The 27,896-nt window shown below is 42.5% G+C and overlaps 1 protein-coding gene across 1 annotated transcript in view; it reads left to right on the top strand.

Moving 5' to 3' along the window:
- The window catches only part of CNGA2 (cyclic nucleotide gated channel subunit alpha 2), a 342,867-nt gene extending 337,372 nt beyond the window's left edge, over positions 1 to 5,495 (top strand). Inside the window, exon 7 of the mRNA XM_086966797.1 lies at positions 3,529 to 5,495. Coding sequence (XP_086822923.1) covers positions 3,529 to 4,943 — 1,415 coding nt within the window. The 3' untranslated portion in view covers positions 4,944 to 5,495. The remainder of the gene's footprint in view (positions 1 to 3,528) is intronic.
- The last annotated feature ends 22,401 nt before the right edge of the window (positions 5,496 to 27,896 follow it).

The raw sequence follows: 27,896 nt of genomic DNA, 5'->3' as shown, positions 1-27,896 counted from the left end.
AAATGGTATGAACCCACCAGACAACTGAGATCATGTGGGACGGGACAGGTGCATGTCCCGAGGGTCCAGACAGCCAAAATGGGCGGAAAATCGTTCAGAGTCCAAACGGCCAAGAAATGGAACAAACTGCCAGTGGAACTGCGCACCGAACCGTCAGAAACTAAATTCAGGAAAGACCTGAAAACAATACTCTTCCCCAGCAACTAAAATCGAAAGAAGCGTCAGCAACAAACAACTTCTATTAGCATTTACAGCGTGGGGACACACTTGCTAGTGTAACTAGGCGCTTTACAAAATACTAATAAATAAATAAATAAATGGGGAGGTAGGAAAAAAATACTTAAGTGTGTGGGGGGGGAAAGCGCACAGAGGAGAAGATCTAGAGAGCAAACGAAAAGAGTAGGAAACTGGGGTAAAGAGAAAAAGAGCAAAACGGCTGAAAAGAGCTAAAGCAAAACCAGAAACTGGCTGAAACAGAGGGGGTTGGGCAAAAGAGGAAATGGCAGAGAACGGGGTGAAAAGCTAAAGCAAAAAGGGCTACAAAGAGATTTAATCAAAGGCAGAAATGAGATGAACGCAGAAATAACGGAAGTGAAAAATTGCCTAAGTGATAGAAGAAAGTAGCTTGAGAAGTAAGAAAAGGGAAAAAGCTGACCAAGAGATGAGCGAGAGTCAGAGTAAGCAAGAGTGAGAGAGCAAACGTAGATGAGATGGAGCCTCAAGGCAGTGAAACAGGGTCAAAAAGGGCCATGGACTAGTCTGACGACCGGTGCCAGGTAAGTGGGAGGCTGGGCCTAGGCATCTACTCACTAGGGTTCCACAACTGGTGCCATTGAGTAGGTCCTACGAGAGGGGAAGAGTGCAGGGTTTAGGACGGGGCTGCACGGCAGAGCAGGAAAAAGATGCAGGAGAGCAGATAAGGATCCAGGGAAACTGGAGGCAGGAAAGTTGTAGGAGGGTGTGGAGGAGCTAATAGCGAACAAAAGTGGAGAAAAAAGCTTATGAGAATAGCAAAACAGACAGGAAACCAGGGGAAAGAGAAAAAGAGCAAAATTGTTGCAAAAGAGCTAAAGCAAAATCAGAAACTGGCCGAAACAGAAGGGGTTGAGCAAAAAAGAAAATAGCAGCAAAGAGTTAAAGCAATAAGGGCTGCAAAGAATTTTAAACAAATGCAGAAACAGGATGATAGGCAAAAAGAGCTGAAGTGAAAAATAGAGCGAGAGGAGAAAGACGTTTGAGAAGTGAGAAAAGGGAAAAAGCTGACCGAGAGATGAGAGAGAGGCAGATTGCGAGAGTGAGAGAGAGAGAGAGAAAGAGAGAAAGCAAAAGGAGATGAGGTAGAGTCTTGAGGCAGAGGATTCGGGCCTGGAAGGGCCTTGGACTAATCGGAGGACCGGTCACAGGTAAATGGGCGGGTGTTGGGTAGGGCTAGGGAGGCAGGGGGCAGGCGACGCCTGTCAAATTAGCCATTGGTTAGCCATTTTAGGTGGCTGGGTATGCCCAGACGTGGGTCCCTTGCTCTCTTTCACTTCTGGATTCAAGCTAGCCTGCCTGATGAGGTGTGTTACCCCGAAACCAGTCTTGGGATGATTGTTTCTGGTCCAGGAAAGCCCTGGCTTGGCAGTTCAGGCTGGACTGTTCCCATGAGGAGCAGGATCAAGGCTGATTTCCATAAGGCTGGTCCTAAAGGGAGGTGGCAAAGTGAGATAAAGAATGATGATTGATTCAACACGGATCTGTGACTGGGGGTGAGAGTCTGAAAAGTTTCAGAGCTCCGTCCATTATCTGCTTGTGTTTTCATAAGATGCATTTTAACGCACCAACTTACAATCTAAACCTATAGAAGATTAATATCAGAAATACTGATGTCTCTGAAATTGGACAAATGTTAACATGCACACACATATATGTCATTACACACAATAAATGCACTTCTATACCTTTGGTGAAACCATATCTTATCTGTATTATTGTGCCACATAGGTACATAAGGCCCAATGTAAATATATATTTGGTCCAGCAAAACGTAAAAGGATGAAGCCAAAATTATTATGCTCCACCTCCATTTTTACTTCTTATGTTTCCTTGGAAGCACCTGCCGTCCCTCTAGGTCCTTCTTTGATTGGTAGTGAAGAGTACAAAAGAGGTGATGAATGGAATGTTTGCGCTCAACTCAGCCACTGGTCATTGCTTGGGCCGCATCCCAGTCTATCTTTTTTTGTAAGTGAGGCCATTCTTGCGGCAGCTAGTGCTATGTATTTGTGACTGTGTGCATCTCGGTTGGTAGATGTTTTCTATATGTACAGTCTTGCCCTGTTTCTGTCAGTGCTGTACACTTCAAGGAAGCTTGCCATACTGTACCTCTAACAGGCTTTCTGTGTCTGGTCTGTGGGTGGGAGAATCTTGGACTGCATTTGCTGTGTGACTGAGACTGCTGCATCTGTTTTGCATGCTACACACTTGCCTGTCTGCGTAGAAAGCTTGCACTTGCCAAAACCACACTGCTGCTAGTACCAAAACAAAATATATATGTGTTAAAAATATGCGTCTGCTCTTGTTGGTGTCTACAAATCAAAAGTAACAGTATCTATTATTTTACTAATACACAGATTAATTACTTTGTATGTATAATCTTTTATGGATGAAACCTCATTTTAGTTTCAACTGGTTAATTCTTCTCCCTCGCCAAACCCTAAATTCCATTATGTCACAGTGACTTACTGAACACGGATTCTCTGGTGTCCCCCCAGCTGCTTAACGTGGCAGACTCCACACTGAAACTTAGTTGACATTTAGGGTGGCTGGCTTACACTCCGGCTGTAAGCAGAGGTGTTAGGATGCTTCCAGCAGTCCTCGATCCCCCTAGTATGAACTGGGGATAGATGTATATGTGTTCCTAAGAGCAGGGAGGCTTTAACTGTTTTGCAAGTAAGTGAAACATGTACTCCTACTACCAATGCTGTTCCTGTTCATCGTATGCGAATGTTTGCGTTGCTCTTGGCTGTGCCTGATCTATTATGTTTAGGCTGCTGAGTACTGTGCGCTTGCATATGTGTAAAATTTAAATTGCTAAATGCTGACTTGCTGGAACTCACATTATGCAACAGAGCAGTATTTATCCACCAATATAGACAAGGCTTCAGATCAGAGGATTTTCACATTTGTTGGGGTAGGAAAAAAAAATGTCAAGGCTTAAAGGTAGTAACTGTAGAGGACCACAATTGCTAAGCAGCCGTAAGTGTTTAAAGTTGTCTCTTACCAATGTTTTTGACATATTGATCTCCATCGACTAGTTTTGTCCTAGCCTAAATGAACAAATTCCTTCTTAACCTACAGATTAAGTATACAGCAACTTATATATTTGCATATTTACTTCTAATTGAGATAATTCTTAAATTCTCATCTTTTCAACATGCGTTTTGTAAGTTGGATAAAGTATGTAGAGCATTTCAAATTAGAATTGATATATTTCATTACAAATGGCAAGAGATTTCCAACACAAATGTAAAAATATATTCTCTTTTTTAGGTTTTCTCGAGCAGGGTCTACTTGTTAAAGATGTAAAGAAGCTCAGAGACAACTATATACGTACGATGCAGTTTAAGCTTGATGTCGTGTCCATACTACCCACAGATCTGGCTTATCTTGCAGTAGGACTCAACCGCCCTGAAATACGTTTCAACAGATTGCTTCACTTTCCACGCATGTTTGAGTGCTTTGATCGGACTGAGACTAGGACTAGTTACCCCAACCTCTTCAGGATCTTCAACCTTGTTCTCTACATTCTCATTATCATTCACTGGAATGCCTGTATTTATTATGCTATCTCCAAGTCAATCGGGTTTGGGAGTGACACATGGGTTTATCCTAATGTCACTGACCCTAATTACGGGTATCTCACCAGGGAGTATGTCTACTGTTTGTACTGGTCTACTTTAACCCTGACCACAATTGGAGAAACCCCTGCTCCTGTCATAGATGAAGAGTACCTCTTTGTTATTTTTGATTTCCTGGTTGGTGTTCTCATCTTTGCTACCATTGTTGGTAACGTGGGATCCATGATATCCAACATGAATGCTAACAGGGCGGAGTTCCAGGCAAAAATTGATGCAATAAAACACTACATGCAGTTCCGCAAGGTAAGCAAAGACATGGAAGGGAAAGTAATAAAATGGTTTGACTACTTGTGGACAAACAAAAAGACAGTGGATGAACGGGAGGTTCTCAAGAACCTTCCAGACAAGCTCCGTGCAGAGATCGCCATCAATGTTCACCTGGAAACATTAAAAAAGGTGAGGATCTTTCAAGATTGCGAGGCGGGGCTTCTAGTTGAACTGGTACTGAAGCTCCGGCCCCAGGTTTTCAGCCCTGGCGATTACATATGCCGGAAGGGTGACATTGGCAAAGAAATGTACATTATCAAAGAAGGTAAGTTGGCTGTGGTGGCTGATGATGGTGTAACTCAATTTGCAGTACTAACTGCAGGGAGCTGTTTTGGTGAAATCAGTATCCTGAACATTGAAGGTAGCAAAATGGGTAACAGGCGGACAGCCAATATTAGAAGCATTGGATATTCTGATTTATTTTGCTTGTCTAAAGATGATCTGATGGAAGCTTTAATTGAGTATCCAGATGCAAAGAAGGTCTTGGAGGCACGAGGGCGTGAGATTCTTACCAAAGAGGGCCTCCTGGATGAGTCAAAAGAAAAGCTAGGAACAGAGGGGAAGAATGTGGAAGAGAAACTGGAACGCCTGGAAACTAATTTGGACATGCTGCACACCCGCTTTGCTCGTCTTCTGACAGAGTACAATGCAGGCCAATTGAAGCTAAAACAGCGGATCACCAATGTGGAGAAAAAGGTGAAATATTTTAACAGCAGTGATGAAATGTCTGAAGGAATGGACAGCGCAGATGAAGAAACTAAGCAGGATCAGAAACCGTAATTAATTTGCAAAATCTGCACGCTACATCCTCCCCCACCTTACCTTCTTAAGTAATTAACTCGCACCTCATATTGGCTTTGTGGGAAGCCAACCATGTCCTCAGGTTGACTAAAGAATATCAAATATAGTCTGAACTGCCATGCATATCAAACCTGCTTGTCCCGCCACGCTCTGATACATTTCAATTATATAATGAGTAGTTTCCAACTCAGGTTTATAGATACTGCTGCTGCCTCAATCAAGGAAATAACAGACTGTGTTAAAGTGAATACGCTGCAGGTTTGCTGGTAATGAAATCTCCAATTAGCTCACTAAAACGTGTCTCTTTTCCCCGTCTGGGCAGAGAACAGAACCGCATAATCACTAGGATTTAAACATAAGAGTTTCCTGTCCCATGCATGAGATAGTGCAGCGTGTAATTAATTCTAAATGTCATTTTCTATGTAAATTCATACGTTTTTCCTCATTTTGTAATCTAGGGCTCTAAGAAAGTAAAACAGTTTGTCCAATTTGGAGTTCTTATTCCTATGGAAAATAAAAACAACGTTTGTTTGGCACAAGCATTTTGCAATAGAATGATTTGTACTCCTGTCTACAGTATATATAATAAATTACATTGTACACGTTTCCAATAATAACAGGACCATAGACAGTTTAAACTTTACACTAAATTGCCAAAGCGTGTTATTCAAAATGTTTTCTGGAAAAAATGTCATGAGTGTTTACTTTGCATGTGCTGCGCTGGTTATCTGTTGTTTAGATGAAAAATGTTAAAAACCTTTTTTCAACACAATATGCATAGTGCACGACCAATTGATTGCATGTGCCACTCCGAGACTTCAAGGTATCCATTTGTGGGGCGCTACCTTTAATCTTCAAGGTTCAACTTTTCAATTACATTTTTGAACGGTGACAGATGTGTGCATAACCAACACAAGTTCAAAATGGGAAAAAAATGATTTTCTTTATTTGGTACTTTAATGACCCAAATTCATACATCTGATGGCTCCTTTCTGATGCCACTTGCAGATCTCAGAAAAATAAAACGACATGTATGATGTCAAAAAGCACTTACCTCTAGATCAAACGAGAGCAACGCCCCCTTCACCACAAACACTATTGACCACGCACAGTATGAAAAGTGAGACAAATACTAGAAAAGGGGAAAGCAGAGGTTTACTGTCTTTGTCACGCTATGCCTCCTCACTGAGCGGGGAACAGACAGCTGATGATTGAAATAGATATCTTAAAACAAATGAAAGCTTTAAAAAAATTGCCGTAAACATCCGGCAGCTAAATTCCACGGAGAATGGATATATTTTTAGGATAATTATCTCCGTGTAAGCAACTCTCTATGTCTTTTTCATGAAATTGACTTTCCTGGAACTGTAATGCAACATTTTAGTGACCACTGATAAGCTATTTAAACTCCCTTCCTCCCATTGAAAAAGTAAGTACCTCTAAGTTCATACAAAGGCGCCTTCTGATGCTGAGTGGCTTAGTTTCTGATTTGTCTTTGGTGCAACTGAAAAGTAATTAACATTTGTTAGCACTCTATGGTTCTCATTCTTTATGACACATTTATCAGTTACTAAACATCACTGGTACAGTAAATGCACATTATATACACATGTCATAATCAGTGATGCTTTCAAGATTGAATTTTTTCTGTCTCTTCACAAAAAGAATTCAGGTTCAGAAAATTTGAAAATATTTCCCAAAGTCTTGGGCCTTAAGAAACAGTTCAAACGTGTGTTTTCCCAAACTACTTGGCTTCAAAATACTTCTCTGAAAAATTGGCATGTTCTGAGCAAACTCTCTTGTTCCTACAAAAGAAATTACTAATCCGTGAAACAAGGGTGCCTGTTGCCATCTCCAAACTTCGTGAGAGTTCAAGATTCCTAGGAACTGTAGCTCCTCTTTGGGGGGAATGGTGTAGTGCAGGTTGCGTGAGGCTTTTCGCCAGGCCACGCTGGCACTCTATGTACACCAGCAGCCTCTCCACCAGGGCTTTAAGTGAGATAAAAAGAACGGGGGGGGGGGGGGGGGATGGTCTCTCAAAGCAGCGTGGCTTGTTCAAGTAAGGGTGTGACTTAAAACATCTAATCTAAGCTAAAAACCTGGGCTTAGCACAGTGTGCCACCCGACTGGTATTTTTCTGTTTGTCATTGCGCCCTGAGATATAATACAACAAGTAGCAATACACCTACAACAAGCCAGGACTATTGGCTTTGTCAATGGTTGCTAGGTGCATAAGATAAATAAGCAACAACTATGGCTTCGTCCTATATAATATTGAAAATGTTTCAGTTCTGAAATGACGAGACCGCAAAGAACTATTCCAAGTCTCTTTGAAATGGCATCAGAGGCAGTGAAGGTTGGCACCGCTGCAGAGTCAGGCCCGGACTGGCCATAGCGGGCACCGGGCAATCCCCCGGTGCGCCGCAATGGTGGGGGCCGGTTTTGTTACAGGGCCGTTTTTACAGCATAGCTGCAAAATCGGCCCTGCAACAAAATCCGCCGAAAACCGGCCCTAGCAAAGCGCTAGGCGGTGCCTCCAACCCCCCCCCCCCGAGTGGGGAGGCGGGGGCAAGCACTTTGCCAGGGCCGGTTTTGGTTCCCAGTCCGGCCCTGTGCAGAGTTAAGATTTTATTTTGTCCCCGAGGGTGAGGGCAAAAATGGAGAGCCCAATAGGGACCTGTCTCAGTAGCTGCTTTTTAGAACTGCCAGTGCTGCAGGATCCGGCCCACTTAAAGCTCTGATCTCCACCCTTGGAAAGGACTTATGAAGATGGGATTGCACCACAGCAACGTCATACTCTTCGAATGTCCAACGGTAAGCCCTGGCTCCTGACAGAAGAGCACTATACAAGTGGTGATTTGTGGAAATGTAAGGGATAAAAAGGAATGTAATGGGAGAATGTTAAATTTAGCCCACTCCATTTGTTTGGAACAAATGATGAAACTAAGTTGATATCATGAACTGAAATTAAGTAGAATCAAACGAAATTTTATAAAGCAAGTAGGCTTTCTTTTTACTCTGTGAGTTATTTAAATAAGAACACATTGAGAATGTAGGGGCATATTATCAAGGGGGTTTATCTCGGCTTTTTTGGCTTTAAAAGCCAAGACAGCGGAGATAAAATTATCTCCCTATTACCTAGCTGTCGCTACCACCAGTTAGCGACAGCTAGTAGGAGATAGCGACCATCTTGGGCCCCGCTTTGCATGTCAGTGATATTTATCACTAATGACATGCAAAGTGGGCGTGCCAAGATGTTAGCGACTGGAAACAGTCGTTAACATCGCTATCTCCTATTACTAACTTTTGGAGATATTCGAGCTAAGCGCGAATATCTCCAAAAGCTAACACCTGCCCCTGAGCAGTTCTTAGCCATGTTATCCAATGGTAGGCGGATAACATGGCTAAGAGCATTAGCTCGGTAATGCATGAATATCACTGACTTTTCAGCGATATTCATGCATTTTGGCCGATTTTTATCGCTTAGGAGATAAACCTTGATAATAGCAAGGTTCCTAAGCAATAAAAATCGCCGCAGCTCGGCGATAAAAATATCGCCGCTAAACCAACATAGCGACAATTATCGCTAGTTGTTGGTAATATGCCCCGTATAGCTTTATAGTATTACCATTGGTACCTAGAACTGCATTAAGAAGAAAGGGTCTTATTATCAACAAAGCTGCTGTAGTTTATCGCCACTTTATCGGCAGCAAACTGCCGATAAAGCGGCGATAATGGGTTTGATAATATGAGAATAGAATTTCAATCGAAGCCCAGGTTAGATGTGTGAACATCTAACCTGGGCTTCGATTGAAATTCTATTCTCATATTATCAAGCCCATTATCGCCGCTTTATCGGCAGTTTGCTGCCGATAAAGCGGCGATAAACTACCGCAGCTTTGTTGATAATAAGGCCCAAAGGGCCTTCTATCGTTGTCAACAGTGCACACTATTTGTAGCCACTAGAGTTTCCATATATCTTAAGTGCTAGGGCCTTCAGTCACAGTACTGTCAGGGTGTCTGATGCTTAACTCAGTTGGCTTAGCAGAGAACAAAAGTGTTGTGGGCCTTATTAACAAACAGTGCCAGCGATCTCATTATTAATTTTGCTGGCATCGTTATTGTGAAGTTTCATGGTGTCCACAAATGCTGGTGTTATCAATGTACAGTAACATAAAAAATCGCGTATTCCAATGTTTACAGCATTGAGAACACAAAAATACCAGAGTCCCATTTGTCCGTGAGCGGCAGTATCCCCAGCACGACAGTGGCCATTATGGACCTATTCTCTCTTAACAGTGACCAGTCACTATTAATGTAAGTCCCAAAAATATAATAGTGTGTGTTTTTTTAATGTTCACCACATAAATATGTATTTTGTTTCTGATGTTATCCAGTATTACACGTATTGACAAAAAAAGTACTTGGGAAGAAATTCCTCCTGCTGTGACCTCCCATTACCACTGCTTGTGCCACCTGTGCTTCACGGGCACCTGTCACTGTCTTGGGTGTTCAAACCTGATCAGCCTGCCAGCAGGAGTTGCTTTCGAACTTTTAAACTGTTGGCCAATAAATAAGTACCTTCTTTCACATTTATTTATATAAGTTTGGAGACAGGGGGTTTTCCTGTGTGAAATTTTAAATACGATCAGTGCTAAATCGTGAAATACAGAGCACTTTTCACATAATTACACAAAAAATCCTGAAGTTCAGAAGTGCACTACTGAAGTATTTCAAAACTTTTGTGGTGTGACAGGAAAGTTTTAATTGCTCCAGACCTCATTTGGAAATATCTTCTCGAAGAGGTTATTAGAAAGTGCTGTCAAAATAATTTCCTTAAAAATATTCATTATGTATTACTGGCAGTTAAACAATTGTGTCATTCAATTTCACAAGGCCTGACATTTATGAAAATCTACAGAGCATCTTTCTTAACCTAATTTTTCAATCTTGCCCCTTCCTAGTAGAACCTGAGCCTGTACTTGGAAGGGGGTAATCGTAAGGTATACAATTGTCACTATTGTATATATATAGACGTTAGTCCTAGACAAACTCTACAGGGCCACACAGCAATGCTAATGCTCACACACACAGAGTTTACAGGTGAGAGGTTACACTAGTTTTATTTGCTCATGCCCCATGCAACATTAGGAATATTACTGAACGTGTTTCCAATATAGATGACGAAATTACTTCACAAGAGTCATGACACAATAGTTTTAGCAGAACAGAGTCAAAGCAATGAACAGCACAACTATTCCTCCCTTATGCTGTATAATATACCCCTCAAATACCAGATTTTACTTTAATTCTGAAATACAATAATGAAATGCAATCATTTTCCCTGAAACATCAGCTAGTTTCTCTTTATTTGAAAATACAGACATTGCATTGCAAAGTAAAAAAAGGATTTTGGATAAACTAACTCAATTCTTACTACCAAAAACAGTATTTTGTTTTGAATTGCCAGATTTAAATATTTTTGACAATACGCTTGGTTCTCAATCATCAGCTTGTTAGTTTCACCAAGCACTCACATGTTCTTGTCACACAGGGACAGTTTCTTCCTTTCATACCCATTTATAACCACCAACAAATTCAATGGATGTCAATCTAATGAAAGAGATTATCATCACTGTTGCACCACAGAATGATATTGTGAGAATTTGGGTTACTAGTTGAGGGGGGGTGAACCCCTACTGAAGAAGCAACCACAAGTCTTTTCAAGGTGTAACATAAGGAAAATAACTTGCGCTTAACCCTCTGGTAGCGTGGCACAAAGCAGCCAGGCTTATATTCAAATGAATGTGTAAAGTGTTTATGCAGCACACAAACAGGTGAAATAAGGTGAAAACACAACACTAGAAGAAAAAAAAAGTTTCCTTCTCAGGTCCACTGCCCTCCTGGTACTCTGGCGTGGGATTCTCCCCCTCAGACTCCTCCTCAGAGTCATCTAGTAGTGCTGCTACCCAACTGTTTCCTCATAACAAAAAAGGGCTTCCTTAAGATCCCACCTTGAGGATCTCCTCTTCACAGGCAACCCGCTCTTTTGCAAAAGACTTGTAGCTTCTTCATAGTGCCAAAAGTTGATTTCCATTATGTCAAGGCCTCAGGGGTACAACAACTAACCAGAGTTACATTTCTCAACAATACTTCCAGAAGGCAAATAGGGAAAGACTGTATGTGGTACATAATGGTCTGTGATATGGTAGTAGTGTACATCAATAATGTAGGTCAAATGCAAATGCAAGCCCTATCCTCACCGCTGACAGCCACTGTTAGAAATGAGGGTCTCTTTTTGGCAATGGTTTGCATCTCTATCCAAATATGGACCTTTCCTTCTAGTCAGGATAAGGGGGATACACTACTGAAATAACCCCTGCTCACCACCTTGGTAGCTTGTCATGAGCAATCTCAGAGGCAGTGTGCGAAGCATTTGCACATAACATACAGTAGTACAGCAAAAACATTACAAAAGGACACCACACCAGTTTTAGAAAAATAACCAATATTTATCAGTGCAAACAAGACCAAAACAATAAAAGACCAACATACAGTATCAAAAATATGCACTTTGCAAGAATGACTTTAAAATGCAGGGGCATATTATCAAGGGGGTTTATCTCCGCTTTTTTGGCTTTAAAAGCAAAGAAAGCGGAGATAAAATTATCTCCCTATTACCTAGCTGTCGCTAACACCAGTTAGCGACAGCTAGTAGGAGATAGCGACCATCTTGGGCCCTGCTTTGCAGGTCAGTGATATTTATCACTAATGACATGCAAAGTGGGCGTGCAAAGATGTTAATGACTGGAAACAGTCGCTAACATCGCTATTTCCTATTACCAACTTTTGGGGATATTCGCGCTAAGCGCGATTATCTCCAAAAGCTAACACCTGCCCATGAGGAGTTCTTAGCCATGTTATCCAATGGTAGGTGGATAACATGGCTAAGAGCATTAGCTCGGTAATGCATGAATATCGCAGACTTTTCAGCGATATTCATGCATTTCGGCCGATTTTTATCGCTTAGGATATAAACCTTGATAATAGCAAGGTTCCTAAGCGGTAAAAATTGCCGCAGCTCGGCGATTAAAATATTGCCGCTAAGCCAACATAGCGATAATTATCGCTAGTTGTTGGTAATATGCCCCGCAGTTCCTTAAGTCTGGTAGATCCGTCCGGAGTTACTGCAGTGCTGAAAACAACAGAATCCAATAGTTCCGGCTGACTGCGTTGGTGCGGACTGGTGTCAGTGTCAGTAGACTCATAAACAGTACCTTTGGTTCCGGCCACCACGTTGGTGCTGGCCGGTCTTGGCGACTTTTGCAGTTGCGATGGGAAGGGTAGTTTTGCAGTGCGCGGTGCCCTTAAGTCATGGTGCATGCAGGGCTGCGGTATGGAGTGAGGCAGTGCTCATTGCGGTGCTGACAGGTCACAGTGCAAGCGCCAGTGCCTGTTGATGAGAGCTGCACCAGTTGGCCCAGACTGCTGTGTGGGATGGGGCAGTGCATCATGTGAGTTATGAGCGGTGCCCCCAATCCACGGTGCAGTCACGGGTGTTGAGGTCCGCGTGTAGCGACATCATCGGTGAGACCAGTGCGGCAAAGAGAAGTGAGGAGGTGTGTTGTGCGGTCTCCATAGGTCGGGATCCAAGCAGCAGCTCGGTGGCGGCGGTCGTCGTCATCGGTGAGATCAGGGTTGCAGTGTGAAGTGCAATGGTGCCTTCTGCGGTGACTTCAGGACAGGGAGCCAGCAGCAGTGTCGGTGACGATGTCGGATGTTTTTCCCTCTGTGGCAACTGAAGCCCACGGTTCCGGGGGCAGTAACCAGAGGTAAGTGAAGTCTTTGCTGTCCCTAAGACTTCCTGAACAGGAGGCAAGCTCTATTTCAAGCCCTTGGAGATACTCAGAAACAAGTGAAGAAAGTTCTTTCACTGCCCAAGCAGAAGCAGCGCCTGCAGGCCAACCAAACAAAGTAACAGCACAGCAAAGGGGCAGTACTCCTCCTGGCAGTTCTTCCAGCTCCTCTTCTTGGCAGGTTCCTTGATTCAAGCGAGTTCTCTGAAGTCTTTTATCTCCCTGAGAATTCCAACAGGAGGCAAACTCTACTTCAACCCATTTGAGGAAACTCTAACAGCAGGAGTTATGATGCGCATTGCATGCTATAACCTCTGAAGTGCATGGACTTTCGGGTTTGTATTCACTGAACCATTATTAATACTTAACTTATTACAAAGTGGATGTCTCCACTGAGTACATTTTTTTTACATATGGTTCAGATATGCTTTCCAATGAAACAGCATTTTTCATTAGCTCATAACCTTTGACACAAAATTTGGCAGATCATTTCCTTAGTCAGCTAAGGTCCACCATGCTAATTTTTCAGGTCCGTGCAAAGTTGATAGTCAAAAAGTGATTTTCCATTTTAGCTCCCAAAGGAAACTTTGCTCATGGCTACTGTTTAGGCAACGTTTAAACTTCTAATAAGCCATGCTAACATAATATGCATGTAAAAGGAGGCCCTAAACCATACTACAGTGGGAGGTTAAAAAATGCTCCCTCTCACTGGAAGCAGACTGGGACAAGGGTTGGCCTCAGAGCTTGGCCGCAAGCTGAGGGCCGTGCTCATCATGGGGTTGGCTGCTTGTGCGTGGGGTTGCATTTATTTATGGCAATTAGATATTACTTTACGGGAAAAAAACGAGAAAATCAAAGGTTAAATTGACATTATAGTTAGGTGTGATGAAAATATTTTTCTTTTTTTTAAACCTTAGAAATTCAGTGGAAAACAAACCAAAGGTTAAAGTAGCATTATTGTAAAGTGAATATGTTAGTGTGAAGGAGGTGACCTGCTTGAGGCCACCCGGGTCACTTGCAGACCACCTCTCATCCTTCCATACCAAATGAAAAGTCAGAGGGACAGTGGAGAATATACACCAATAAGTGTTTATTCGCATACACTGACAGCCGAGCCCTGTCTGCACAGTCTCTAGGAGTGGTACAGAGGGAACTCAAGATCAGCAAGCATAAAGATACATTATGTACATTTTCATGACTAGTTAGAAACACGCCCATAATGGAATTTTCCAGGCAGATGCAGCTGTACAGTAAAATACAAAAAAAGTCTGTTCTCGAATCTCAGCACAGTCCAAGGCTGTTGAACCCGGTACTTCGATAAGGCTACCGGACAAGTGGGAGAGGACCTCTATTCAGTGGGAAATCTATGCTGGCATTTACCATTCTTTATTGCAGAAACGAAACTGAGCGAAGGGAATTTCGCAGAAATAGCAAAGTTTAGTTTCGACTGGCTTTAAAATTGTGTCTGAACAAAAAATGGTGCAGAGAATTTTAACTTATATGAGGCATTGCACAAGCATTAACAGACCCAATTTAACAGACCCTCCTTTTAGCATGAGCTAAACATGAGCTAAACATTTTCAAAGGTACGAGAAAAAAAATAAAGCAGACAGCATCATCGTACTAATATCCATACATTAGCAGTTAATAGAGCATTAACATTCAGAAACATGGTTAAAATAAAAGTATGGACACTCCTTGCAATCAACATTAGGAAATGGTCCAACAAGAAGGGAAGGATCCTTAAATATTCCCTCGTCAATATTCATTAAATCATCAATATCGGCTTGAATAATCATGTTGACATTTATAACATCTTCTCTTTAGGCATAAAAACAGTGCAAAATAAGAACAACAAGAAGGGAGACATTGTATGAGGACACAACAGAGTACTAATACCACAATAAGACAAATTAGTTCTTGAAGTATCCAACCCAAACTACCAAAAATAGGCCAATTCCAATTCCCACTCTTCACCCCTTGTACATTATTTATAATATCCATGATGTGTTGCATTATATTTTTCTCCAAGTTTTTTATACAGACCACTGCACATACACCACCACTCTTTGCCAAGATAACATCCACTGCATATCTAATCTGTTCTGAATACACGCATGTCTCTAACTGGGTAGTGATATCAAGCAAAGCTTCTACTGTGGTATTGGACAGAATTTGTAACTTACATCCAAAATATTCCCTAGATTTCTCGCCTCTGGCCATGGCAGAACCACCCAAGGTAAATATGGAGGAAAGGATGTATCCAAATGTATTTCCATTACAGTAGCTATTCACTTCTAAATCTCTAACCCCTACACAGATTTCTTTTGTTAGGGTCCTTTTAACCCATCTCGGTCTGGGTCGAGCATATTTACATGGAACTCCCAATAGCAATACCATCCCAAGGGCTACATCATCAGTACCATTGTGAAAATTAGAATAAGACCCATTAGACTGAAAGAAGAACCCTGGATGTGCATATATGGGTCCCTCATAATTCACTGCTGAATATATAGAGTTAATTCCCAAGTTGCTCGAATCGTCTTTATTTACTAAGGGAACTGTATGTCTGAGCAATAGTATCCTGGAACAGTTAATGTACAATGAAGTGTCCGAGCTTTTCACTATGGCGCTACAAGCAGGATAACAACCAGCCTCCGGGGGTACAGTCAACTCTTTGTAATGCCAACCAACCAATGTTATATTCTGCAATTCCATATAGAAATTATCACAATATGTATTAATATTACAACCTGGGTAACCCATTCCCTGTGGCTTTTTATGATACAAACTTGATCCAGGATAACCAAATCCAAACACTCCCCTTACTTCTTCACACTGGGGCGGCTGGGTATACGTATAATTCACAAGTGACAAAGGATAGGCCATCCAATGGCTAGTGACAGATCAAGTGGGATATCAAGCGGTTCGTTTCCCAAAGAACTTCTTATGCATCTCCACAAGCACATTACTCGGGACAGCCCTTTTATTGTGTCTCAGAAAATTGTTTTGCCGGTACTTCATATAGGTACACTATGCGCATCCTCCAAAAACCACGACACCCCACATAGTATTATTATCATCAATATCAAAAGGACAAAACATGTTAGTTTACTCCTCTTTGACTAAATATCATTATGTTGTACAACCCAATTGACTTCTCCTCCTCAGTAACACCCCTGCCAAAAGGATACATAATGCATTTTAGAAGAAAGAATGCAAGAAAATATAAAAGCTCCCAGCCTCCGTCAGATCCTCACTGGCACAGGCTCCTATTGTCCATCAATCAGTTGGCGCCCTTGCGGCGGTGGAGCTTGCACTGTCCTAAGCTCTTCTCCTGATCTATACCACGGCGATACAGATGGTATACTTTCAGAGTATACTTTGTTCCCTAACTAGTATTCGTACCACAAAAACAAAGCAAATACAGATTTTCACTTATTCCAATTCCTCATCGGTACTACTACTCAGTACTGCCTATATTGTACAATCCACCCCTAATCTTTTTTCTCCTTAGATTCTGTAGCCCTTAGCCGAGGACGCAAATTGAACCTAGTAGCCCCAGGCACTGTGTGATTACTGAACAGAGGCTCCTGGATAGCTCGTATTTCTGGTGGGACAGCCTCGTTCAGAACATTGTCGTTCTCCTTATTTGTTTGGGTCCAAATTAGATGAGCATCACTAAAGGGGATAAACCTGGGAACTTGTTCACATTCCAAATCCCCTACTCCCTCCTTGACCCACTGGTCGTAAGGCAGCTACAAAGGGATCTTCCTGCAATGGGTGGCATGCATCCAATTCTTCCGACCCGCAACCTTTACAGTCATCTGGGTGACAAGTAGAACCTGTTCAGAACCTTTCCACTTGGGCTCCAAGCTTTTCTTCCTCTGAAAGTTCTTGATGAGAACAAGTCATCAGGCTAGATGTTGTGACCAGGTCCCTCAGGTTTCGGAGGTAAGGAGTTGTGTACCTGTTGATGAATATAACTCAAACTTTTTGTCAATTGTCCAAGATAATCAAGCAATACAGGATATTCAATGTCAGAAAATCGCTTTAGACAAGGAACGCCCCAGACATTTGTCGGGCACCTGAAGAATATTTCAAAAGGGGTAACCCAGTTCTAGAATGCAGTTGACAAAGGAGCTAACGGGAGAGCATTTGGCCACTGCAACCCTGCTGTCTCTTGGATTTTTGCCAATTTCAGTTTGAGCATACCATTGTACCTCTCAACAAGGCCCGCAGACTGCAGGTGATTTGGAGCATGACATTTCTATTTAATGTGCAACCCTTCACAAATTAATTTATTCACTTTCCCATTAAAATGAGACCCGTTGTCACTCCAGATAATTCGGGGCGTTCCGAAACGAAGAAAGTACTCTTTAAGGAGTACTTTCACAGTTGTAATAGCCGTTTGGCTTTAGTGGAGTAAGCATTAACCCTTTTACTGAACCTACATATAACCACGAGCACATACTTGAGATTATTGATCTTTCCAATTCAATAGAATCCATTTGAAGGACCTCAAACGGGAAAGTAGGTGGTGCAAAGTTACCAGGTGGTGTAGGAGTACTCTTCCTTGGATTATGCTTCATGCAAATCATACAATTTTTCACCAAATGCACAGCTGTTTTACAAATATTATCATTGTGCCAAGCCGGAGCTAACAATTTACAAATGTCTTTTGCACTAATAGGAGCTGGATCATGCATCAGAGTAACCACAGGAAGCATCAGTCAACATCCATTTCTGCTCCCTAGATTAATCAATCCACCACCCTTCATCATTTAATTGTGCCGTACTTTCCTGCCATATTGCTAGTTATTCTACTGTTGACTCACTTTGTATCTCTTTCACGCCGTATTTTTAAACATGGTGTTCGCAGGAACCTATCTAGCTGGACCTGCAACAAACATTCTCTTCATCTTGCTTCAAGCAGTTTCTTTAGCTGTCCGATCTGCAAACGCATTTCCTCTACTTACTTCATCTGTGACTTTTCTATCTGCGTTACACTTAATGATCGCCATCTTCTTGGGGAGTGTTAAAGCAGAAAATAACCGCAGTATGAGATGCCTGTGCTGAATCTTGGTGCCATGAGAAGTAAAGAACCCTCTCTCTGCCCACAATCAACCAAAATTATGGACAACCCCAAATGCGTACTGGCTCTCTGTGTAGATATTGACAACCAACCCCTCACTCAATTCATAGGCTCGTATAAGAGCCACAAGTGTTGCTGCCTGGGTGGACTAATAAGGGACTTGTGATGTTTCCACCACCGTGCGCAAAGTGGTAATAGCATACGCTGCAGTAGTTGTGTCAACTGGAAATTTAAAACAAGACCCATCGATATATAGTTCTCCTTGGGGGTCGGATAAGGGAACATCAGTCAGGTCTACCCATCCCTTTGTCTCTTCCTCTGTCCGAAAAATACAGTCATGATTGTCGGCTGCATCATTCTCGGAAGGGAGGGGCAGTAACATGGCTGGATTCAGAGTGGCACATCGTTTAATTGTAATATGCGTAGCAAACAATGTCAATTCATAACCAGTAAGACGTGAACTGTGTCCATGTTTTATTCAAAAGTGTATCCACAGCATTGGCTACCATAACTGTGAGCTCTGTATCAAGTACTATTCCAGCCGATTGTCTGATTGAAGTAGCCACAGCCGCAACCGCTTGCAGACGGCTCGGAGGGCTCTTGTGACAGGATCAAGCTCAGCAGAAAAATAGGCGCGAGGTCTCTGTCTATCATCACAGCTTTGAGTCAAGACAGAGAGGGCACAACCAGCCATCTTGTGGACATACAGTACATATGTTTTCTTATAGTCAGGTGTGACTAACACTGGGGCAGAGCAAAGCACAATTTTTTGTTGCTCAAAAGAATGCTGGCATCCAAGGCAAAATCTCATGCACCTCTTTCATTGTTAATGCAAGCAAAGGTTTGATTAATAGGGAATAGTTAGGGATCCAATGATGACAGTAGGAAGTAATGCCCATAAAAGCAAGTCCATCTTTTTGAGTTTTCGGAAGGGGCATTTTAATGATGGTACTAATGCGTTCTGACGTTAACCTCCTACCCTCCTTTGACAGTAGGCGACTTAAGCAGGTGACCTCCTGTTGACAATTCTGAAACTTCGAAATGGAAACCTTGTGTCCCTGATGGGCCAAATGTAACAATAGTTTTGCTGTACTATCCTTACAACCTTCTTCCGCATCAGAGGCAATTAACATATCATCAACATATTGGACCAATACATTTCCTAGAGAAAGTGATAGTGAATCTAACTGACCTTTAAATGCTTGACTATAAATACTAGGACTTTCAGTATAGCCCTGAGGAGTGCGACAGAATCGAAAACTTTTGCTGGTCAGTGTAAATCCAAACAAGTACCTACTATCTGAATGTATAAGAATACTAAAAAATGCATTCTTCAAATCAATTACAGAGAGGAACTTAACGGTAGATGGGATCTTTGTTAAGAGTGTACTAATATCAGAAACCACTAGAAATTGCGAACCCACTATTTTGTTGACCTCTTGCAAATCAATCACAAAACAATAAACATCATCAACTGTATCAGAAGAATCCGAAAGGGCCCTTTTAAGGACCAGAAGAATAGGACTATTACATATGTTGCCAGTCGTCTCTTCGACCACTCCCTTGCATAGTAAATCCTGAACAATCTGAAGTAGGGCCCGTTCCCCTGCCTGTGGTATTTTATACTGAGGAATACAAGGTACAATGGCATTATCCTTGACCTGTATAGAAACTGATGGTATATGCAATAGACCCACATCAGTATCACCAGTGGCCCATAACGTGGATGGTACATGATTAAACTGGAAGAGGTGCATCTTTGGAAAGACACTGTCTAGTACTTATATCCGGACCCATGGTAATATAAACACCATCAGGAGAACAATAGATAGTAGCATGCAATTTTTCAATAAATCCAAAATCATCAAATTCTCACTGCAATTTGAAGTTAATAGAAATGGAGACTCTAAAGTAAAAGGACCAGTAGTAAGTGCTAGTGGCTGTGAAATAAGGCTTACAACTGGTACTCCTGAAAAACCCACCGAAACATTATTATGGCCAGACTGGGTCGCCCAGGGGACCAAATGTCGGGAACAGAACCTTTTGTCGCACCTGTGTCCACCAAAAATTCCTTAGTCGAGCCTTGAAAAGTCGTTTTGACATAAGGACCACACTGATCTACAGGTATATGGATTGCTCCCTCACCCTGTTCCTGGCTTTCCTAGCTATGAGACATACCTGTCACATTAACAAACTCATAGTTATCATTGTAGTACTGTCCATCTCTTGGGTCGTCAAAATAATTATTACCATAACGGACCACAGGAGCCATATTATTCTGATGTCGGTCTATCTCACAGCCCTATTGCCAGAACTCCAACCTCTAGGGGACGAAACCTTCTGCAAAAGTACAGGGCACTGGCTGTTCCAATGTCCTTCCTCTTTACAATAAGCACACGGATTATGTCCCAAAGGTGTGGTTGGAGGCTGCCTAGTACACGTGAGTTTTTGCAAAGGACCTTCCATCCTCTGGTGTTACCCCGATATGCCTGCTGCAACAACACCTTCGTCTTCAAATCCTTATGCTTTTTATCATCTTTGTCCTTCTCTTCATTATCGCAGTGTTCATAATCTTGGGGCATATTTAAAATACCAGAAGGAGAAGACATGGACCAGGTGCTTTTGGACGCTTGCAGTCTAGACATTATTCAGGAAGGAGGTTAGTGAAAAACTAATTAACAAATAAACGAACTCTACCTTCCGTGGACATATCCTGCCCACAGTAGTCCAAAAATGTATCTTCAAACCTAGTAAACAAATCTGACACACTCTCATCCTTCTTCTGTCCACAGGCAGTTAATCTGTCCCAAATAACCTTTTTAGGTAGAATAAGCATATGCATGTACGTAATAATACAACCAAGCAAGGCAAGTTTCCTAGCACACAATTTGTCTCCTGGCTTACTATCTCGATCCCATCCCCTGATCACATCTCATGTCCCACCCAACTCGGCTACATGATCTTGCGTATGTACCTGCTGCCAAATATCAAATGGGACAAGGAGACCAAAAAACATTTCAATATCAGCAAGAGTCATTACAGTAGAAAAGGCAGCCTCAGTCAATTCTTTATAATAGGCAGTAGGATTTTTCCTAGGATCGGGCAGAGTGGCCTTAAGGGTTAAAACTTCACTCCTTTTCCATGGAGTATTGACCCTTTTTTCTGGAAACGGGTAGTCATTGCCGGTCTAGTAATCCTTCCGTGATGGTCTGTCAAAGCAGGTATTTCTAGTTGATAAATTGGGTGGATTTCACGTACAGGATACTGAGCTATTTGAATAGGACTTTTTTCATATAGTCTACCGCTGTAAGAAAGTAAAGTGGAAATATTACCAAACACTTGTTCCGGGGATAGGTCCGTAACATAGATATGATCCCTAATATAAAATAATATTTGGGGAGCCCGTTTCAATGTGTGTACGCCAAAGATCAATCAATGTGGCAGACATGTTTTTAAGGGCATGCTGTTGTATAAAAGGATTGAAATCACACACAACCTGCCAAACATCCTCAAGACTATAAATGAAATTGCGAGACCACCGCATTGCCTGACTCGCTATTATTACCCTCTTCTCATCCTCCCCCACTTCAGATCGCACCAACCGACCTAACCATTCCCTGAACCTAGTCAAATCCCTGTCTTCTAAACCACATACAGGTGTATCAGTAGTCAATGGCGATGGAGGATGAACAACCAGAGCAGGAGTAGTAGGTATTACTGTGGTCAAAGACTGTAGTGGAGGAGAAGAAACGGCGGGCACGGAAACCGGAGCAGTAGATGTAAAAGATGTCACTGTCGTTGAAGGTGGTGAGTAAATAGAAAAAGTCAGTGTACGAGAACTGGAGCCGTTGGCATGACAGCCGTGGAAACAGAGGGCCCTTGGGCAAGCTGTTGCTGCTGGGGAGAAAGCACCGGGTATGTTCTTTGGGCAGCATAGGGTGGTGGGGGCCGAGTATCTAACAAAGCCTCCACAAAAGTATCCTCTTCCTTGTTCACCACATAAGACCTATCAATATGCAACCAAAAATCTCCTATCCTCACATTCTATTCCTGTCTCCTGTTTTTCCTTATCATAAGATATAGCTTTGTGTGTAAGCGTTTGCAGCTTCGCTTTTCTAGCGTCTCCTTCCATTTTCAACCGTCTCTGCTTGCCAAGTATGAAAAGAATCAAACATAGATTGCCGTCTAAGTCTTTTAAACAACTTGTACTGTAAAAATTCCATCTTTTCCTCATCAAAAGAGCCCGTCAAAGGCCACTGTAACTCAACATTGTCCCATGTATATTTGTGCCACAATATATTAAACATAATAGGGCCATGGCCATGTTTCACATGCATATCATAATTAGGACTGTCCTCAGGAGGTGCAGGTTAGTATTCAGCTAACCGTGCATCAGTAGAACAACAACCCCAAAACAGAATCTGAAGTTGACTAAAACCAGGCATTGCAAAGGAATAAAAAACAAATCGTTATTTTACCTGGCAAAGTATTTGAAAACACTTTTTACCAAAACATTCCAAATACCAAAACAAAACCAGATCACAGTGTTACCACATTTACATAGAACCAAAACAGACTCACCTGATATCCGAAGCACGAAGAAGCCAATTCTCCACTGCTGACTCTTTGGACCAAACAGTCAGATCAGGGATTGCCATTCAGGACCCCAGTCAGGAGGACTGTTGGGTGAGGTACCCTCCAGTGGCACAGGGGCATCAGCTGCGAGTAACAGAAACTCTTCGTGCAGGGATCCCCGAGCCGTAAGTCTGACCTGATGATGTCCTCATCCTCCCCTCTGTCCAGGAAAAGGGGATGGGTCAATAATCCAAAGGAGTCCCTGTCCGGTCACCAACTGTAAGAAGTGACCCGCTTGGGGCCACCCAGGTCACTTGCAGACCTCCTCTCAGCGTTCCATACCAATTGAAGAGTCGGAGGGACACTGGAGAATATACACTAATTAATGTTTATTTGCATACACGCAGAGCCCGGTCTGCACAGTCTCTAGGAGTGGTGCAGTGGGAACTGAAGATCAGCAAGCATAAAGATACAGTATGTACATTTTCAGGATTAGTTAGAAATACACTCAAAATGGAATTTTCCAGGCAGATACAGCTGGACAGTAAATACAAAAAAAACTTCTGCTCTCACAACTCAGCACATTCCAAGGCCGTTGCACTCGGTACTGAGATAAGGCTACCAGACAAGTGGGAGAGGGCCTCTATCTAGTGGGAAAGCTATACACTGGTGTTCACCATTCTTTGTTGCAGAAATGAAACTCAGCGAAGGGCATTTCTCAGAAATAGCAAAGGTTAGTTTTGATTGTCTTTAAAATGGCGTCTGAACATAAAATGATGCAGCGAATACTAACTTATATGAGGCACTGCGCAAGCATTAACGGGCCCAATCTAACAAGTGGCAACATTACCATTATCAACTAAAAAAACACAGAAATTCACCAGATCACTCATGGCATGTTCTATGACATAATTTATGACATCTCAAATGACTTTAAGTTCACTATGTCCTCAAGTGTTCACATATTACTGCTTGTAACTTTCAACAGAGTTTACAAAAATATTGCACAACAAAATATCATCAAAAAAGGAACGTATATTTAAATATATCTAACATAATATTATGGAACATTATATGTAATTTGTTTAAAATATTAAACTACAAAATAATGATTTAATTAAACATATTACGGCTTGAGCTGCAACCCTTTGTGCACATTCAAGCATCGTGTTGAAGTGGTCTCATTGAAGTAAGTCGCAGGAAGCAGAATGATATAATTAATTTGGTAGTTTATTCAGAGGAACGTAAGTTATCTCTACAAGCCTGAGTCAACCGTTACATCTGAGACTCTCGGAACACTCTTCACTCCGAGTGTTCCGAGTTCCAGATGAGAACGGATAACACGAGAACAGCACACATCTCCCTTCTTAAAAGAAAGAAAACCACGTAACAGATGTAAACAAAAACAAAATTCATTTGAAACACATTTTTTTTACATATTAAAATAACAACAACAAAAAAAACGTAATCAAAATTCACACCTCAAAACACAGGTGATAAATTTGCTCTAAGAAATCTTAGCAAAGATAAATAAATTATCTCCTCATTACTTAGTCTTTACACCATACAGGTGCATTCCTTTGCCTATGACTTATTCTATGTTGATTAGAAACCAAACTATGCCGATTCTTCCACCCATTCGTGTTCCCATGAGAAGACTTAGGACTTAGAGTTGCGCTTCCACGTGAAGAAACTGTACTCCCTTTCTGACTTGAACTTTCCACATCCACAAATCTGGGAACCTTCACAACCTTTGAAAAACTCCAAACATTACCATCCGACAATTCCACAACTTGTTTGCCTACCCTAACAACTAGCATGGGATCAGAAAAACGAGATTCTCCAGACCTAATAAAACCAGACTTTCTTACTCGCACCCAATCACCAATGCTGCACGGAAGACAGACTGTGGAGTCCCTCGCTTTGGACAATAATCTCATATCTTTCCCACTAATCAGATCTCTCATCCATTGTTTTGTTTTTTATTATCTTTTTTATTTGGAAAACCTTACATGTAATACTACAGACAAAATCAGGCACAGGCCGAAAATCCGTTGGCCGGCCACACGAACAGATTCAAAGCCTCGCACAGCGAGAGACAACAGTACAGTAATTTTTGGTCCGGCATAGCCCGTTAAATCAGGATATATATATATAAACTTGTCCACAGTAGTTCAGGATATGAGAGGATTCCAATTTATAAAAAGGGTAGAAGGATCTAATAGCATATGATACTGCGAAATCTTACACAGAGCAAGTCATACAACAGGATATTAGCCTTCAGTAGAGATATAGTTGGGAAGCAAGAAAACAGGACATGAAGCAACAATAGCTATGTACTAGAACTCAGCGTCCTACTCATGGAAGCAATAAGCGGTAAAAGAATACATAAGTACAGAAGTCTTCCAATGAAAACAAAACCTAGTCCCCCATCTAGCGAATAAGTATATAAGGAATAAGGAAGAAGATACAAGAAGAAGAAAAAGAAAAAATAGGGGCCATAGAAACAAAGAAGAAACAGAAAACACGTCCCATCCCCCAACCCCCAACCCTGCATACCAGCAGAAGGCTACGACCCACCCACCCCTATAGGCATGCCTGTCGCCCCAGCAAAGAAAACCCGCACATGGGAAAAACGAAGGAGGGCCCTAGCACCGGCCCCATTCACACCCCCCCCCCACATACCAGAAGAGCATGTAAGCCCACCAAGATGGAAAGTGAGCATCAATTTATGTCCATCTCAACCCCCCAAAGTCACAAGCACGAGCCAAGGTCCACTTCGTCACCGGGATCGCCCAGAAAGTACCATAAACAGTCAGTGCTCATCCCTGGCCAGTCCGAACAGAAACAGGCAAACTCCCCATTCCACGAGCAAGCAAACCCGATGATCAAACCGTCTCAGTAGGGGCCACCCAGGCGCTCAGCAAAAGCAGCGGCACAGAATCAGCATCACTCCTCCAGGTTACACTCTCTGTCGTCGAGAGAACTTGGCGCTTTTGTTCGGGAGGTGGATCAACAGGCAGGAAGGTAGAAAAAGCAGCAGACACGCAGCTCCGGCCACCGTGCTCACTAGTCTCACAATCCAACACTGCACACCCCAGGGAGTCCTCAGCGTCAACAGACTGGGCAAAGCCGGGCACCAGATCCACTTTGTACCCATCTGCCCCTACAGATCCAGTGTCAGGAGCAGTGATCGCCTGTGAGTCATTGATGGCCAACCACCGATGTTTCAGAGCTGAGTGCAAGTCTGTGATGGCCAGAAAGACATCCCTCACTGTAGGCTCCATTCCACCTCCGTCGATATACACAATGCTTTCTTTCTCTAGGGACCCTCCGGACGGGATAAAGCACATTCTCATCAGGCAGCCGGGATATTAATATCAGCTCGCGGTGTACAAATGGGTTATGCCGGAGCACACTCGAACCCACACACTCGTGCAATGCCGCCCACCGCTTACCAACCGCGTCTAGGAGAGGAATCTCCTCCCGACGCCCGCCTCGGATGGTGTGTAATCACCCACCGGCAGCCCCCGGAGAAGGTCCGATCCGGGCTGTTAACTCCGCCTTGATCCTCGGGACGGCCACATCTACAGGAGCCAGCAAAAATATGTGCCACAAGGCTCAGGGGTCCAGCGCCGTGTCCAGCCTGTTTACCCACGGCAATTCAGCGAGCTGCAAATCTCGGCTCGGGTCACCGGTCCGTCATGGCCGACCAGGGCCGATGTTGATCGCTTCCCCGTCGGCTGTAGCGCCACTCGAGGTCCCGGCTTGTCCACAATAGAGGCCGTAACCTTTACGACGACGTTTCTCGGCCGTCCGGGTCGGTCGCCATTCCGGAATTGCACGGCCGGGCACCGCATCCGCTCATCTACGCGGGGCCACGGCTGAGATGCAGGATCATTGCCAGGATGGTGCGGGAGGCGAGGGCGAGCGGCGGAGCCGGGCGTCTATGCGGCCATTTTGGTCGCCGTCTTGGCTCCTCCTCCTCTCATCCATTGTTGACTCATATTGCAAATACTTTTTCTCCCCCGCATTTTTTCAAATGGGGATAAATCACCATCACTTCTGGGGGTGTTCCTATAATTACATAAAAGTTTTCTCACAGCATCATAGCAATTTTGACCATTGCACAAGGCAAGTTGTAAACCTTCTTTCAATACCCTAATCCACCTTTCTACCATACCATTTCCTTGGGGATAATAAACAGAAGAACGTTTATGAATTATCCCATGATTATGGCAAAATGATTTCATTTCAGAAGATGTGAACTGTGCACCGTTGTCGGACAAAATTGAAACTGGAAATCCTTCCTTTTCAAAAATACAGTTAAGAAAATCAATGACAATTTTGGAGGTCACATGAGGTACAAATTTTACTTCAGGCCACTGAGAGAACTGATCAATAAGAACAATGGCCTAAACAGGATTTTGCCCAAAACTCATGGGACCAGCAATATCAACTGAAACAGATTCCCAAGGCTTAGTAGGTCTTGTGACAGCATCACAATGATAGTTTACAACCTTCTGTGACTTATCACTGACAGTACACTCCAAACATGATCTAACCTTTCCTTCTATGGATCTGTCAATTCCAAGCCACCAAAACTCACTTCTGATTCTCCTTTTCATGCTTGTCATTCCAGAGTGCCCCTCGTGAGCCATCTCAAGAACAATTTCTCTAAGATCTCGAGGTACAACTAATTGCAAACCTCTTAGTAAAGTGTTGTTTTGAATAGACAGTTCTTGAACTATTTGAAAATAAGATAACATTTCTTGGGACAAACTAGCTTTGTTAGGCCAACCGTCCTTGACAAAAGACAAAACACTCTTATAATCATCATCACTACCACAAGCAATTTTCCAGTCCTCTTCTCTTATGCAACCCTTAGAAACTTCACAAATAGAGACTACCCTGTCAGGATCTTCATCACAAGCAACAACATTATCGTCATCGACGGGTAACCTCGAAAGACAATCGGCTAAAACATTCTTTACACCAGGAATGTACTCTACCTGGAAGTGGAAATCTTGTAATTTATATTGCCATCTAGCTATTCTGGCAGTCGCTTTACTACAACCTTTAGTAGTGAATAGGTCTACAAAAGGACGATGGTCAGTTCTTACTGAAAACCTTGACCCGTAGACATATTTGCAAAAATATTCAATCCCCCACCAACAGGCCAGGGTTTCTTTTTCTAAAGTTGAATATTTGTCCTCTGCACCCCGTAATGGCCTTGATGCAAAAGCAATTGTATAACAAGATCGTCTTTTTGTTTTTGCATAAGTACTGCACCAATGCCTACATTACTAGCATCGGTAATAATGACAGATTCACACGAAGTATCAAATTGAGATAAAGCAGGTGCTGAAGCAATGCATTTCTTGATATACGAAAACAGATCTTTAC

Source organism: Lissotriton vulgaris, chromosome 4_1, assembly GCF_964263255.1.
Source record: "Lissotriton vulgaris chromosome 4_1, aLisVul1.2, whole genome shotgun sequence".
Taxonomy (NCBI): Eukaryota; Metazoa; Chordata; class Amphibia; order Caudata; family Salamandridae; genus Lissotriton; species Lissotriton vulgaris.
This window is presented reverse-complemented; position numbering and strand designations above follow the sequence as displayed.